Raw genomic sequence first — 14,163 nt, forward strand, 5'->3', positions numbered from 1 at the left:
TGACTTCCTTGGGGTTTGGTCCCTACATTTTGCAGACAATGCTTTATTTCTACTGGCCTGGATAATCATGCAATAGAAGCTGGTCACAAGCACGTACAATCAGCAGAAGCTGACTCTACACAGGGTGGTCCTTTTAGCTCTGTGGAACCAGCAGTTCTTTGGCTGCTGACCAACTGGCAAGGTGTTTCCATTGGTAAGGCCAGGTGAAGCGCCACTGTTGCAAACTGAGAAGGTCCCCCATCTTTAAATGAGGAGAAGAAGCATGAGGTGGGGGGACGGACACCTTGCACATGAAATAATATCACCCTTGTTTACAGGAGGACATCAGAGGAAAAAGAATGACAAAGAATGCAGATATTTGCATAGAATTTGTGGATCTTAGTGAGAGGAAAAGTGCAAACCTCCAAGGACATAATGTGCACCATCCACAATGATCACAGAAGGATGTGAATCATGTTTGGTATAGCTGAGGGATTAGCTGAGGGATACACACAGTTGCATTTAGGGAGGCAATGAATTTGTCTACCCAGAAAAAGTAGTGAACATTGGCTGCAAACCAAGCCTGTGGATCATGTTCTTTATATTACAGTGGTACATACTATGGAAGGAAGAAGCCTGTGCAATGAGGGAACCCCACACAAACAATAAACCGGGTCTGTGGCTTCTAAACTCTTTGGGGGTTATATGAGTGGTACCGCAAGCTCCGCATGTTGAGTTCCACACATATTTATACTAAACATAGCCTGCAGTGAAAAATGGGAATTTGGTAGGTCTGAATGTCACATACATTATACAGTTCAAAGTTTGTGCAGCTAAAGTGAAAAATGTGTCAGCTAAATCATTAAGAGTGAGCTCAGAATATATGTGACTTTGTAAAAGTGCATAATCACCCCTTCGTGCTGAGTAACAGATGTATATTTTTACTCACTGGCATTCATTTTACCGACCACTGGATTTGAACCTGTGATCATGAGAACAAAAACAGATGCACATAGTGGACACATTAGTCCAATGAGCCACCAGACCTAAACAAAATGAATGCGAATCCCTGTGTGCTGTGTCCACAGTCATGACAACAAAGCTAAGATAATATCAGGATGTTTTAAATCACCAGGGAAACACAGAAAAATAAAGCAGTTCTGGCTCAAAGTTACAAGAATATTATTCTTTAATAAAAAGCAGAGTGCTGTCCAGACAATCTGATATGTTTTAAACAATTTGAAAATCTTTCGGATGCTGTGATTAACCCAACCAGAATGTTGCCAGAAAGCACCATCATACGATATACACTGAGTTGCACATGTTTAGTGTATCTGAATGGAAGACGAAGTGCACGACCAAAACCCTTTCTCATTGTGTACCTCCCACATTAAGGATGTCACCTGTGATTTCATTGAGTCAACTGTGATGTAATTTGTGATTTTTTCTGCAACTTCATGATTAAGGTATTGCACAATGAATTAGGGGTGCTGAGGTTGTGCTGTTACAGTAACTTTGCAGAGCTTTTAGGTTCATAACCTTAAAATACTGGACGTTTTTATGGAATATGAACTCACAGACATAAAGATTAACACACATAGCAGAATTACTTCAAATTACTGAAAGCTTTGGATTGTTGGTCTGATATGTAGTATTTGTTCAAGCTCTTTTAAAATACAAAGATAAAGAAAAAAATAGTTTAAAAAACATCAAAATACTATAGTGGTCTGAAAAATCCGAAGTTGCTTGTGGCTACGTGTAACTGTTCACATATGGTACGTAGCAGCATAAAATGAGGAGGGAACACTAAGACATTGTTGAAAAGAAGCACTGGAAAAGCGAATAGCTCCTGCTGTTCAATGGTGTTACCTGACCTTTTTGCTTTTCAAAGGTTTTGCTGACTGTGTTCTGCATCAGCAAAAGAGAAAAGAATGTGTGTTTGCTGAAGCAGGACAACAATGTTCATAAGACCCTGATGTACATCTTTGAGGAATATCCGACACAACGAAGAAAAAGACTCTGCATTCCGTGGAATCTGCATGATGATCGGAGTGAATCCTAGTGGCGTTGTGCAGGTAACTTGAGTTTTTCGATGAAATTGGGAGTTCCTCTAATTGTTGGTGGGTACTTCTCGAAAGACTTCCTTCATCAGGGCTGCAGTGTGGGTGAACTATGCCCTCTCCCATATGTAAATGGTAAACTCCTTGTTTGTCTCTCAATCACTAATTTAACATTGCACCTTCTGCGGTACATCCGCCTTATTGTTCAGGCCAGACTGATGTGAAGCCCATCACATAACATATATGGATGCCTAGGTGTTACCAGTTTCTCCAATTCATGGTGATAACTGTACACAAGTGTCCAACAGAAACGGAGGTTATCTGACCAGCTCATAGAAGTTTAAATGGGCTGGCTCGTTCCACCTCTTACATTTTCACACCAGCCAGTGTGACTAAATCTTTCTCCCAGTGCATTATGAGCCTATATGTTAGCCTTGGGTAAACTGAACATATTGTATCCTCCTTACTGAGCTACAGCCTTCCAAATGAAAAGAACACTTTGACAACTCTTGCCTGAGTGTGTGCCAAAAGAATTTCTTCAAAACCTTCTAAAGAGGATAAAAAATATCAGTTACTTCTGTATCGCACTCACCTGTGATAAGTCTATATAGAGCAATGGAAATGGCCTTATAAAAAAAAAGTCCAATGTTTTGATGTGTTGGTTCTCACTTGTAATTACGTTCTGTGTAAAGCTATTAGACCCACGCTCCCCAATTTAAGTCTTGTCTGTAGGCTAGAAAACTGCAATATATATGAATGAATGACTAGGGCAAATGTTGGCACTAAACTGATTGAGGTCACTCTGGTCTACACAAGTCTTACCAGAAGCTGAAGCCGACAATTTGAATGGGTAGCCACATAAAAATTCTAAAGGGAATACTGATAATCTAGTATAAGGTATTTGATCAGGCTTTCCAGTCTCCGGAGCCTCTTCTAAAGGTGAGAACTGCCAATATAATCTGCACACTTCTACAAATCCGTCCTGTAAATTGTATGCATGTCTAAATTTGCTACCCCACACCATGTGCTGTAATTTTGAAATCTTTTGCCAGGAGTTGATATTTAAGCACCCCATAAACTCTAAACTAAGATCATTAAACCTCTGTCTAAAACTGTGTTCTTGGTAGCATTTTGTGAACCGAACGGAAGGTACTGTTGTAGGAGGCTGGCCTGGTTTGTAGTGGGTACCCTAGGTACTTACACCTTATACCTTATATATTTACCCATGGTTCTAATAATGTAGTGTATGTACATATATGTGTGTGTATTCATGTGTGTTTGTATGTGTGTGTTTATGTGTGTATGTATATATATATATATATATATATATATATATATATATGTATGTATGTATGTATGTATGTGTATATGTTGTTTCTGTGCTTGGCATGTTCGTGGGTCATTGCATGGCTCCTGGGTGGGTTGTTATACTAGATATCTATGAATCCCTGCTCTTATCTTATCACACTTATCTACCCATCATCATATGTCATGTCTCTATCAAACTATCCTCCATTCCAACTCTGACTCATCCCAAATCCTTTCTACTACTTTCATCTCCTAAATAACTCTTCCTAAGCTCTTCCCTCTGCTTCCACATCTAACTCACCAAACCTCACTCTACTACCATGACCTCCCACACAACCCTACTAAATACTCCCTCATTTATCTCACCCTGCTACTATGCTCTTCCTAACCCTTCCACACTCTTCCCTCCTCCATCCCCCTTTACTCATCCCAAGCCTTTGGGGTGAGTAAATGAGGGATATACTCCCAATTAACACTTCTGGATTTCTTTCCTCCTCCACCCTTCCATTACTCCAGTCAATCTAACTAACAAACTCTCATATCCGCGGCTCAAATTAACTCATAATAATACTAAAACTGTACTCGTATTTCCCAATACTAATCCATCACTAATTCTTGTTGGGTTCCAGAGTAGCATGCTACTCACCGAAAAGCGCTTTGACGCCACGTCAGGGGTAGTAAGCGCTATATAAATACTATTACAATACAATTTTATATATTTAATGGTCCTAGATGGTGGGCACCAATCTTGTACTGGTAAGTTAAGAAAAGCCACTTCTAAAAAAAAAAGAACACGAAGACCACACAACAGGAGGAAGGGGTGGTGGGAGAGCAACAAAAAAGTGGGTAAGGGAAGAAGCCGACATAAGGAAGGAGTAGGGAAACTGTGGCGGATGGGTAAGGAGAGCAACAAAGGAGCTCGGCTGGAGAGGAGGTAAATGAAAAAAAAATGAAAAGCAAAAATAAAAATGTGAGACAGAGAGGGAAGGCTGAAGTTATGAACATACCAGTGGCTGGAGGAAAGAGCAACACGGAGAGCGCTGAGAGCAGCCATCTGAGGAGGAAGCAGCAAGCGAGAGAGACCGAGAAAGCAAACACATGCACTCCACAGAGTGGTGAAAACATGAAAAAAGTAGTTTCCCAAATGTGAGCAGTGGAAGGAGACACATAGAGGGTCATTCTGACCCTGGCGGCCGGTGGCCGCCAGGGCCACCGACCACGGGAGCACCGCCAACAGGCTGGCGGTGCTCCAACGAGCATTCTGACCGCGGCGGTTCAGCCGCGGTCAGAAGCGGAAAGTCAGCGGTCTCCCGCCGACTTTCCGCTGCTCGTGTGAATCCTCCATGGCTGCGGAGCACGCTCCGCAGCCATGAGGATTCCGACCCCCCCTACCGCCATCCTGTTCATGGCGGGAAAGCCGCCATGAACAGGATGGCGGTAGGGGGGGTCGCGTGGCCCCTGGGGGCCCCTGGGGGCCCCTGCCGTTCCCATGCCAATGGCATGGGCACGGCAGGGGCCCCCGTAAGAGGGCCCCGCAAAGTATTTCAGTGTCTGCCTTGCAGACACTGAAATACGCGACGGGTGCCACTGCACCCGTCGCACCTTCCCACTCCGCCGGCTCGATTACGAGCCGGCATCCTCGTGGGAAGGTCGTTTTCCCCTGGGCTGGCGGGCGGTTTTTCAGCAACCGCCCGCCAGCCCAGGGGAAAACTTGTAATACCCGCCGCGGTCTTTTGACCGCGGCGCGGTATTTCGGAGGGGGGAATTCTGGCGGGCGGCCTCCGCCGCCCGCCAACATTGGAATGACCCCCATAATCTTATCAAATTGATGGCAGAAAAGCTATGCCCCACGGGAGGAGAAACACAGAAAGAGGAAGGAAATCCATCCAATGAGAAGCAAGCAAAGGTGACTGACAAGAAAGCCAGCCAAGGATAAGCAACGGGCAGACCCAAAGCCCACTGTAAGTTTTGGTGTTGTCTACAATATGGCTTGCACAACAGAGCTTAAATCCATACACAAGCAACACCTACTATTGAGTAGTATTAACACCAGTTTAACAGGCAGGGATAACATTGTGTCACTATAACTGGACATTGAGCCCAAATGTTGCAAGGAAATACACCTACAATACTGTATTTATTCATTTTCGTGCTGTGCAACATCACAGTAAAACATGCATAAAATTATTTGTGTTTACCTGAAGTGTTTGGCTGAAGCGCTTCAGTGGAGTCGCCCTCACAGGAGGGATGAGGTTTGCTAGCGATGTGACTCGGGAAAGTGGCTTGACCCGCTTGGTACTAGGTTCCTGCAGTTAGAATAATAACAAGTAAACTGTGAGAAGCCCGCTATCAATCCTGGGTTTATTAGAAATTAAGCCTTCAAATTTATTACCAGAACAGGGGAGATACTATACAGTAACTTGACACCCATCTGTGAAAAATGCGATTTTGGTGGTCCTGCAGAGATATACATTTTACTTGTATTAATCAAATGAGGAACCGAACTAAATTAAATGTACGATTTGGCAGAGACGACAATGCATTTATGAAACTCAGAATAATTACTACAAAAAAAATACGTAGCAGGTATATGATCTTGCAGAATTATGTCACCTTCATATTCTTCAACAAACAGGAACAGAAGCTGCAGCCTAAAGAAATAATGGTGGTCATTCTGACCTCGGCGGTAAAAGGCGCCTAACGCCGGTCAGAAATCCTCCATAATCCCGCCGCGGTCGCGGAAACCCGCCACGGTCATTCTGACCCGCAGAAGGCAAACCTCCGAAAATCCGACCGCCACAACAGACCGCCAGACCAGCGGTCGGCGGAAAGGTGGAGGTGACCAAACCTCCACCGCCACGCCAACAGAAATACGCCCATGCCATTACGACCCACGAATCCACGCGGCGGTCATTCAAACGCGGTATTCCATTGGCGGGACACACCGGCGCGGTCAGAATACACACAAACGAACAAAACTCACCCACATTGGACGATTTGAATCCCACACACCTGATACACATACACACACCACTCCCACACACACAATACAATATAAAACACCCACCCACATCACCCACAAACCCCTACGCTTAAAAATTCGTAAAGAAGACAAGAGCGAGACACCAGCATCCAAAACATAACAGCCACAGCCACTCAACACCATCACCCACACACTATCCACACACAAAACAACACACACCACCACACTCAACTCACTTAAATACACATACTCCACCCCACACATCATACACACCACCCCATGGCACCCCAAAGACAACCCCGCTTCACAGACGAAGAACTCAGGGTTATGGTGGAGGAAATCGTTCGTGTAGAGCCCCAGCTGTTCGGCACACAGATACAATACACCAGCATTGCCCGGAGGACGGAGCTATGGCAGAGGATTGTCGACAGGGTGAACGCAGTGGGACAGCACCCCAGAAATCGGGAAGACATCAGGAAGCGATGGAACGACCTACGGGGGAAGGTGCGTTCCATGGTATCCAGGCACAACATCGCCGTGCAGAAGACTGGCGGAGGACCCCCACCTCAACCCCCACAATTCACATCATGGGAGGAGGAAGTCTTGAACATCCTGCATCCTGACGGCCTCGCAGGAGTCGGCGGAGGAATGGATACTGGTAAGTTGAAGCTTCAATACTGCTTCCCCCCCACCTGCATGCCAAATCAGACCCCAACCCTCACCCCCATCCTCGAACCCCACCCTCACCCCCACCCCCATCCTCACCCCACCCTCACCCCCACCACCATCCTCACCCCCACCACCATCCTCACCCCCACCACCATCCTCACCCCCACCCCCAGCACACCTATTCCCCGCCAATGTCTCACCATCACAACCCACACATCCCAAAACCTAGGCCTGCATGCGTCCACTAAGCATGGACACCCATCACCAAAGCATGCCCAATGCATATACACATCCCCCCCACAAGCCACCCTCACCAAAGCCCCCACACACGAATGCCAGCACTTGGGGACACGGGAACCCACAGATACACCCATATGCCACACATTGAAACTATAACCATACCTCTATACCCCTGCAGGACCCGACCGTCAACACACCGCGGCGGAGGGGCCAGAATTATCCACACCCCCCACCCAAGAGGCCGTCAGCGATGACAGCAGCTCTGTCGATCTGGACACCGATGACCAGCCCGGACCATCGGGGACCTCTGGACAGTCGGTTCCCCTCACACAGGCACAGGCCACTATAGACCCTAACCCCTCTGGGAACACCAGCACAGCTCCCACCCAGCGGGCCCATGCCTCTGTCTCCAGGGCGCGTCAATCTGCGGTGTGTCTACCACTACAGGGCACCCAGGATAACCCACCACCCCAACAACAACAGGGACCTGGGGGCAGTGGTAGTGGGCACACCGGCCAGGGGGCAGAGGCCCAGGGAAACAGGGCAACTCGGCGGGCAGCTGTGCGACAGGGGGGGGAGGAGAGGCCCAGGGAACCCACTCTCCACGAGGTCCTCACCACCATCATGGGAGCATACAACCGCTCCCAGGAGACGATGGCGACGGTACTGGCCCGGTTCCAGGAGATCCAGGTGCTGCAGGAGGAACACTATCGGGGGTACAGGGAGGACATCAGAGCCATCAACACCACCCTGGTTACCATGGTAGGGCTGCTGCAGGACCTCGTAAACAGCAGGGCGGACACTGAACAACACCCAAGGGCCCCTGCCACTAGCCTGGACCAAGAACAGCCATCCACCTCCGCCGGCGCTAGTGGACAGGAGGCCCCCGCACAGCAGCAGCCCACCAGACCCCCACCTCCTGCAGGAGAAGAACCACCCCGCAAGAGGGCCCTGAGATCTCGCAAGACAGAGTAGGATGTCAAGACCCCCGCCAGCAATGGATACCACCTGATGTCATCCCACTGTCCCACATTGTCACCCTGTCCATCCTCGAACTGCCCATGCTCCATCTCTCCACAGGCCTCTGGACAATGCACCTGTGTGACTGTTACTCTGGACTCTGCCATGGACATTCCTTCACCATAGCCCCCACCCACTTGAAACCACCCATCCCATTTTGAGCACTTCAATAAACACCTATTTTGCACCAAAATATCAGGAGTCTGGCTGTGATTTCAATAGATTGTAATTGACATGACAGTGCAAATATGTCCTTGTACATGGTGAAGTCAACAAACAGCTGCCACAAAGCTGTAGTCCATGGGGAAACGAAGCACAGGACTCGTAGTGGGGACCCCAGATCTGAAATAGGGAGGGAAAAGCCAAAACTCAGTCATCATACACTGGGGCAAATAGACAGGCAGCAGAGATGCTGCAGAGTAGTTAACATTTACTAAATTATCTTTGAAATGTTACCTGTGTCCTATTGGAAGTACTGTTCAATGATTCTGTCCCTGTTGTCTGTTTCAGCCCCGTCGTCTTCCTCCTCGTCACTCTCCTCAGGTTCCACCGCTGCCACAACACCACCGTCTCGACCATCCTCCTGCAGGAAAGGCACCTGGCGGCGCAAAGCCAGGTTGTGAAGCATGCAGCAGGCCACGATGATGTGACACACCTTCTTAGGTGAGTACATTAGGGATCCACCGGTCATATGCAGGCAGCGAAACCTGGCCTTTAGGAGGCCAAAGGTGCGTTCGATCACCCTCCTAGTACGCCCATGGGCCTCATTGTACCGTTCCTCTGCCCTGGTCCGGGGATCCCTTACTGGGGTCAGTAGCCACGACAGGTTGGGGTACCCAGAGTCCCCCACTAGCCATACACGGTGTCTCTGTAGCTGTTCCATCACGTAAGGGATGCTGCTATTCCTCAGGATGTAGGCGTCATGCACTGACCCTGGGAATTTGGCATTTACATGCGAGATGTACTGGTCAGCCAAACACACCACCTGGATGTTCATTGAATGGTAACTTTTTCTGTTCCTGTACACCTGCTCCCTGTCTCTTGGGGGAACCAAAGCCACATGGGTCCCATCAATGGCACCAATGACGTTGGGAATATGTCCAAGGGCGTAGAAATCACCCTTCACTGTAGCCAATTCGCCCACCTCAGGGAAAATGATGTAGTTCCTCACGGATTTCATCAGGGCACACAACACTCTGGATAACACCTTTGAAAACATGGGCTGAGACATCCCGGAAGCAATTCCCACGGTTGTCTGAAATGACCCACTTGCCAAGAAATGTAGTACTGACATGACCTGCACCAAAGGAGGAATCCCTGTGGGTTGGCGGATGGGGGACATCAGGTCGGGCTCCAGCCGGGCACACAGTTCATGGATAGTGGCACGGTTAAGACGGTAGGTCAGGATAATGTGGCGTTCTTCCATTGTCGACAGGTCCACCAGCGGTCGGTACACGGGAGGATTCATCCGTCTCCTCGCCCAACCCAGCGGACGGTGCCTAGGAAGGACAACATGGAGCACACAGTCAGGCAACCCACAGGTACGTACTCACAGCTAGCACAGTATACGATTCTCTATGCAGTGAATGGCGTGTCTGAGTGGCTATGCAAGGCCTAGGCCTGTGTGACGCAGTTGAAATTGAGCCATGTGGGGCCTGGAAATGGCGGCTGCCTGACCTGTGAAGTGTGACAATGGGATGTGAGGTCAATGCGCTGGCGTGGCACACCGCGGCGGGCGGCGGGCGAAGACCGCGGCGCGAAGCCGCATTGGTTAACATTGAAGCCTATGGGTTTCAGGAGCCAATGGCGAAGGGCGCCGGCGGTGGCGGGACGCACCGCCGCGGTACGCACCGCCGCGGACGTGACCGCCATTTTCTATCTACTTATCCACTTGCGACTTGAACTTTCACAGGAGAGGACCTATACTGCAAGTGTTGCTGTGACCTCGGTCTGGAAGGGACAATGGCTGCTGCGACTGGGGAAAGGGCCCCTGCCTTCACTGGAGAGGAGTTGGAGAAACTTGTGGATGGGGTCCTCCCCCAGTATGCGCTACTCTACGGTCCTCCAGACCAACAAGTGAGTTTAATTCAATCTGGATTTGGGGCCACTGGCTGGCTTGGGGGCCTGGCGGGGATGGGGGGCATGTTGGGCATGGCGGGGGGCCTGGCGGGGGGCCTGGCGGGGATGGGGGGCAGGTTGGGCCTGGCGGGGGGCCTGGCGGGGATGGGGGGCATGTTGGGCATGGCGGGGGCCCTGGCGGGGGGCCTGGCGGGGATGGGGGGCATGTTGGGCCTGGCGGGGGGCCTGGCGGGGATGGGGGGCATGTTGGGCATGGCGGGGGGCCTGGCGGGGGGCCTGGCGGGGATGGGGGGCATGTTGGGCCTGGCGGGGGGCCTGGCGGGGATGGGGGGCATGTTGGGCATGGCGGGGGGCCTGGCGGGGGGCCTGGCGGGGATGGGGGGCATGTTGGGCCTGGCGGGGGGCCTGGCGGGGATGGGGGGCATGTTGGGCATGGCGGGGGGCCTGGCGGGGGGCCTGGCGGGGATGGGGGGCATGTTGGGCATGGCGGGGGGCCTGGCGGGGGGCCTGGCGGGGATGGGGGGCGTTGGGCCACTGGAAAGGAAAATGCTGAGTAACTTGAACGTGGTATTTCTCCCTCCCTGTACGTGTCACATAGGTCCGCGCCCATGAGAAGATCGGGATTGGCGTGCCATCGCCAAGGAAGTCCGGGCCCTGGGGGTCCACCATCGACGGGGCACCCACTGCCGCAAGAGGTGGGAGGACATCCGCCGCGGGACCAAGAAGACCGCCGAGTCTCTGCTGGGGATGGCCTCCCAACGTAGGCGGGGTGCCTGCCGTCAACTGAGCCCCCTGATGTTCCGGATCCTGGCGGTGGCCTACCCTGATTTGGATGGGCGCGTGAGGGCAGCACAGCAGACACAAGGGGGTGAGTCCAAGCATTATCTACTCTGTTGTCGCGCAGTGGAGGTGTCTGGGTGGGGGAGGAGGGCTGTGGGTCCCCCTAGGCCAGGGCGATATCTGTAGGCTGGGCACCCCCGTAAGCCCCTGTGTCCCCAGCCACCACCCTCAGTAGTTTGTCAGTACAGCCATCCCTGGGCCGTGTCATCCATGGGTGCAGTTGTCAACTCTAGGCGTGTAGGGCATGTTCCACGGAATGCGTAGCGGACCCCAAGTGCGCAACTTAGTGCAGGGGGCATCTGTGTCTGTCATGTCCGCTAACTGTACCGGAGATCCATGTACTCAATATCCCTTTATTTCTCTCTCCCCCCCCCCTTTTTGTTTGTCTTTCTGTGCTTGTGTGCATCAGCATCATCAGGCGGAGGAGAAGTGGCATCGGGGCAGGAGGGAGCTGCATCTCACATGGCCCAGGAGGGCCATGCCACAGAGTCAGACTGGACCAGTGAGACGGAGGGCGAGGGGAGCTCCACGACGGGGACGACTGGACCCTGCAGCGACACGGACACGTCCTCGGAAGGGGGCTCCCTTGCGGGGGTGGCACCATCCGTGCCCCCCGCCATTACAGGTACAGCCGCCACCCAGCGCACCATCTCCGCCCTCCCAGCAGCCCCTCCGCGTTCGCCCCGTGCCCGCTCTGCCAGGAAGCCGGGCATCTCCTTCGCCCCAGGCACCTCAGGCCCTGCCCCTGTTACCCCCGCTGCCCTCAGTGAGGAGGTCATTGACCTCCTCCGAACGCTCATTGTTGGGCAGACTACCCTTTTGAATGCCATCCAGGGGGTGGAGAGGGAGGTTCATCGCAGCAATGCGTACCTGGAGGGCATTCATTCGGGTCAGGCTGCCCATCAGCGATCGTTCCAGGCTCTGGCCTCAGCACTGACGGCAGCCATTGTCCCTGTCTCCTGCCTGCCTCTACTAACTCCCTCCTCCCAGTCTCCTGTTCCTCTGCCTGTCCCACCCACACCATCAGACCAGCCTGCACACACCTCAACACCCAAGAGAAGCTCATCCAAACATAAGCACCACAGATCACGCAGACATTCACACACGCAACATTCCGATGCAGACATGCCAACAGTCACTACCACCTTTGTGACCCCCACCTCCTCGTCTCCCTCCTCCCTCCCTGTGACGTCTACACTCACACCTCCATTCACCTCACCATCAGCCAGTGTTTCCATCACCAGCACACCCTCCACTCCAGTCCGCACACTTGCAGTCACCACCCCCACTGCCATTTACACGTCCCCTGTGTCCTCTCCCACTGTGTCTGTCACCCCCTCTTCCACACCACACAAACGCAGCCACCCACCCACCCAACAGCCATCCACCTCACGACAGCCTATCCCTCCTGCACCTGCACCCAAAGACAGCAAACGTGACTCACCTACAACCACATCCTCTCCCTCCACTCCCATTCCCACTGTACCTACCACTCTCCATTGTCCCAAGAAGCTCTTCCTCGCCACTACTAACTTCTTTCCTGACCCTGAGCCCCCCCCCTCCTTCTCGTCGGGGTAAGAAGAGCACCTCAGCCACCACCAGCCCTGCAGCCCCCTTGACAAGGGTGCAGGGGTATTGGAGCCCGCCAGCCCGCATGTCTGGATCTTCGCCCAGCAGCAAGGGGACAGCCAGCCCACCCCCTGGGAAGAGGAGCAGAAGGCGGAAGGGGCGCCGCAGGAGCCCGCCTTCTACATCCCCCCCGGACACCACCCAGAGACAGTCACCAGCCACAGCTCCAAAGGGAGGAAAGGGCCACAGGCCGACGACTAAGGAGGGCAAGGGCAGCAAGTTGGAGAGGTCAGGCAGCAGGCCTGCTGCCCAGGAGGAGCCCACAACCCCCATAGCCGCTGCCCCGGGAGGAACCGGCACAGCTGCCCCGGGAGAGCCCACCAGCCCCATAGCCGCTGCCCAGGGAGGACCCAGCCCAGCTGGCCAGGAGGGCCCCACCACCCACAGCCCAGGTGGGCAGTGAAGGAGCACCATCCCCGCTGCCCAGGAGGGCACCACCAGGCATTTAGCAGTTGGCCATAGACCGTCCGCCGTCTCAAGAACCGCTGAACTGGGCCCTTCAAGGCAAGAACCGCTGAACTGGGCCCTTCAAGGCAAGAACCGCTGAACTGGGCCCCGCCGTCTCAAGAACCGCTGAACTGGGCCCTTCAAGGCAAGAACCGCTGAACTGGGCCCTTCAAGGCAAGAACCGCTGAACTGGGCCCCGCCGTCTCAAGAACCGCTGAACTGGGCCCCGCCGTCTCAAGAACCGCTGAACTGGGCCCTTCAAGGCAAGAACCGCTGAACTGGGCCCTTCAAGGCAAGAACCGCTGAACTGGGCCCCGCCGTCTCAAGAACCGCTGAACTGGGCCCGCCGTCTCAAGAACCGCTGAACTGGGCCCTTCAAGGCAAGAACCGCTGAACTGGGCCCTTCAAGGCAAGAACCGCTGAACTGGGCCCCGCCGTCTCAAGAACCGCTGAACTGGGCCCCGCCGTCTCAAGAACCGCTGAACTGGGCCCTTCAAGGCAAGAACCGCTGAACTGGGCCCTTCAAGGCAAGAACCGCTGAACTGGGCCCCGCCGTCTCAAGAACCGCTGAACTGGGCCCCGCCGTCTCAAGAACCGCTGAACTGGGCCCTTCAAGGCAAGAACCGCTGAACTGGGCCCTTCAAGGCAAGAACCGCTGAACTGGGCCCTTCAAGGCAAGAACCGCTGAACTGGGCCCCGCCGTCTCAAGAACCGCTGAACTGGGCCCCGCCGTCTCAAGAACCGCTGAACTGGGCCCCGCCGTCTCAAGAACCGCTGAACTGGGCCCTTCAAGGCAAGAACCGCTGAACTGGGCCCTTCAAGGCAAGAACCGCTGAACTGGGCCCCGCCGTCTCAAGAACCGCTGAACTGGGCCCCGCCGTCTCAAGAACCGCTGAACTGGGCCCTTCA

General features: G+C 52.9%; 1 protein-coding gene across 4 annotated transcripts in view; it reads right to left on the reverse strand.

Moving 5' to 3' along the window:
• ARHGEF3 (Rho guanine nucleotide exchange factor 3) overlaps window positions 1-14,163 on the reverse strand; it is a 786,720-nt gene that overhangs the window by 79,204 nt on the left and 693,353 nt on the right. For all 4 annotated transcript variants that reach the window (XM_069206461.1, XM_069206462.1, XM_069206463.1 and 1 more), the window contains one exon: window positions 5,546-5,653. In XM_069206461.1, the coding sequence (XP_069062562.1) occupies window positions 5,546-5,653 (108 nt within the window). The remainder of the gene's footprint in view (window positions 1-5,545; window positions 5,654-14,163) is intronic.

Source organism: Pleurodeles waltl, chromosome 9 (genome assembly GCF_031143425.1).
Source record: "Pleurodeles waltl isolate 20211129_DDA chromosome 9, aPleWal1.hap1.20221129, whole genome shotgun sequence".
NCBI lineage: Eukaryota > Metazoa > Chordata > Amphibia > Caudata > Salamandridae > Pleurodeles > Pleurodeles waltl.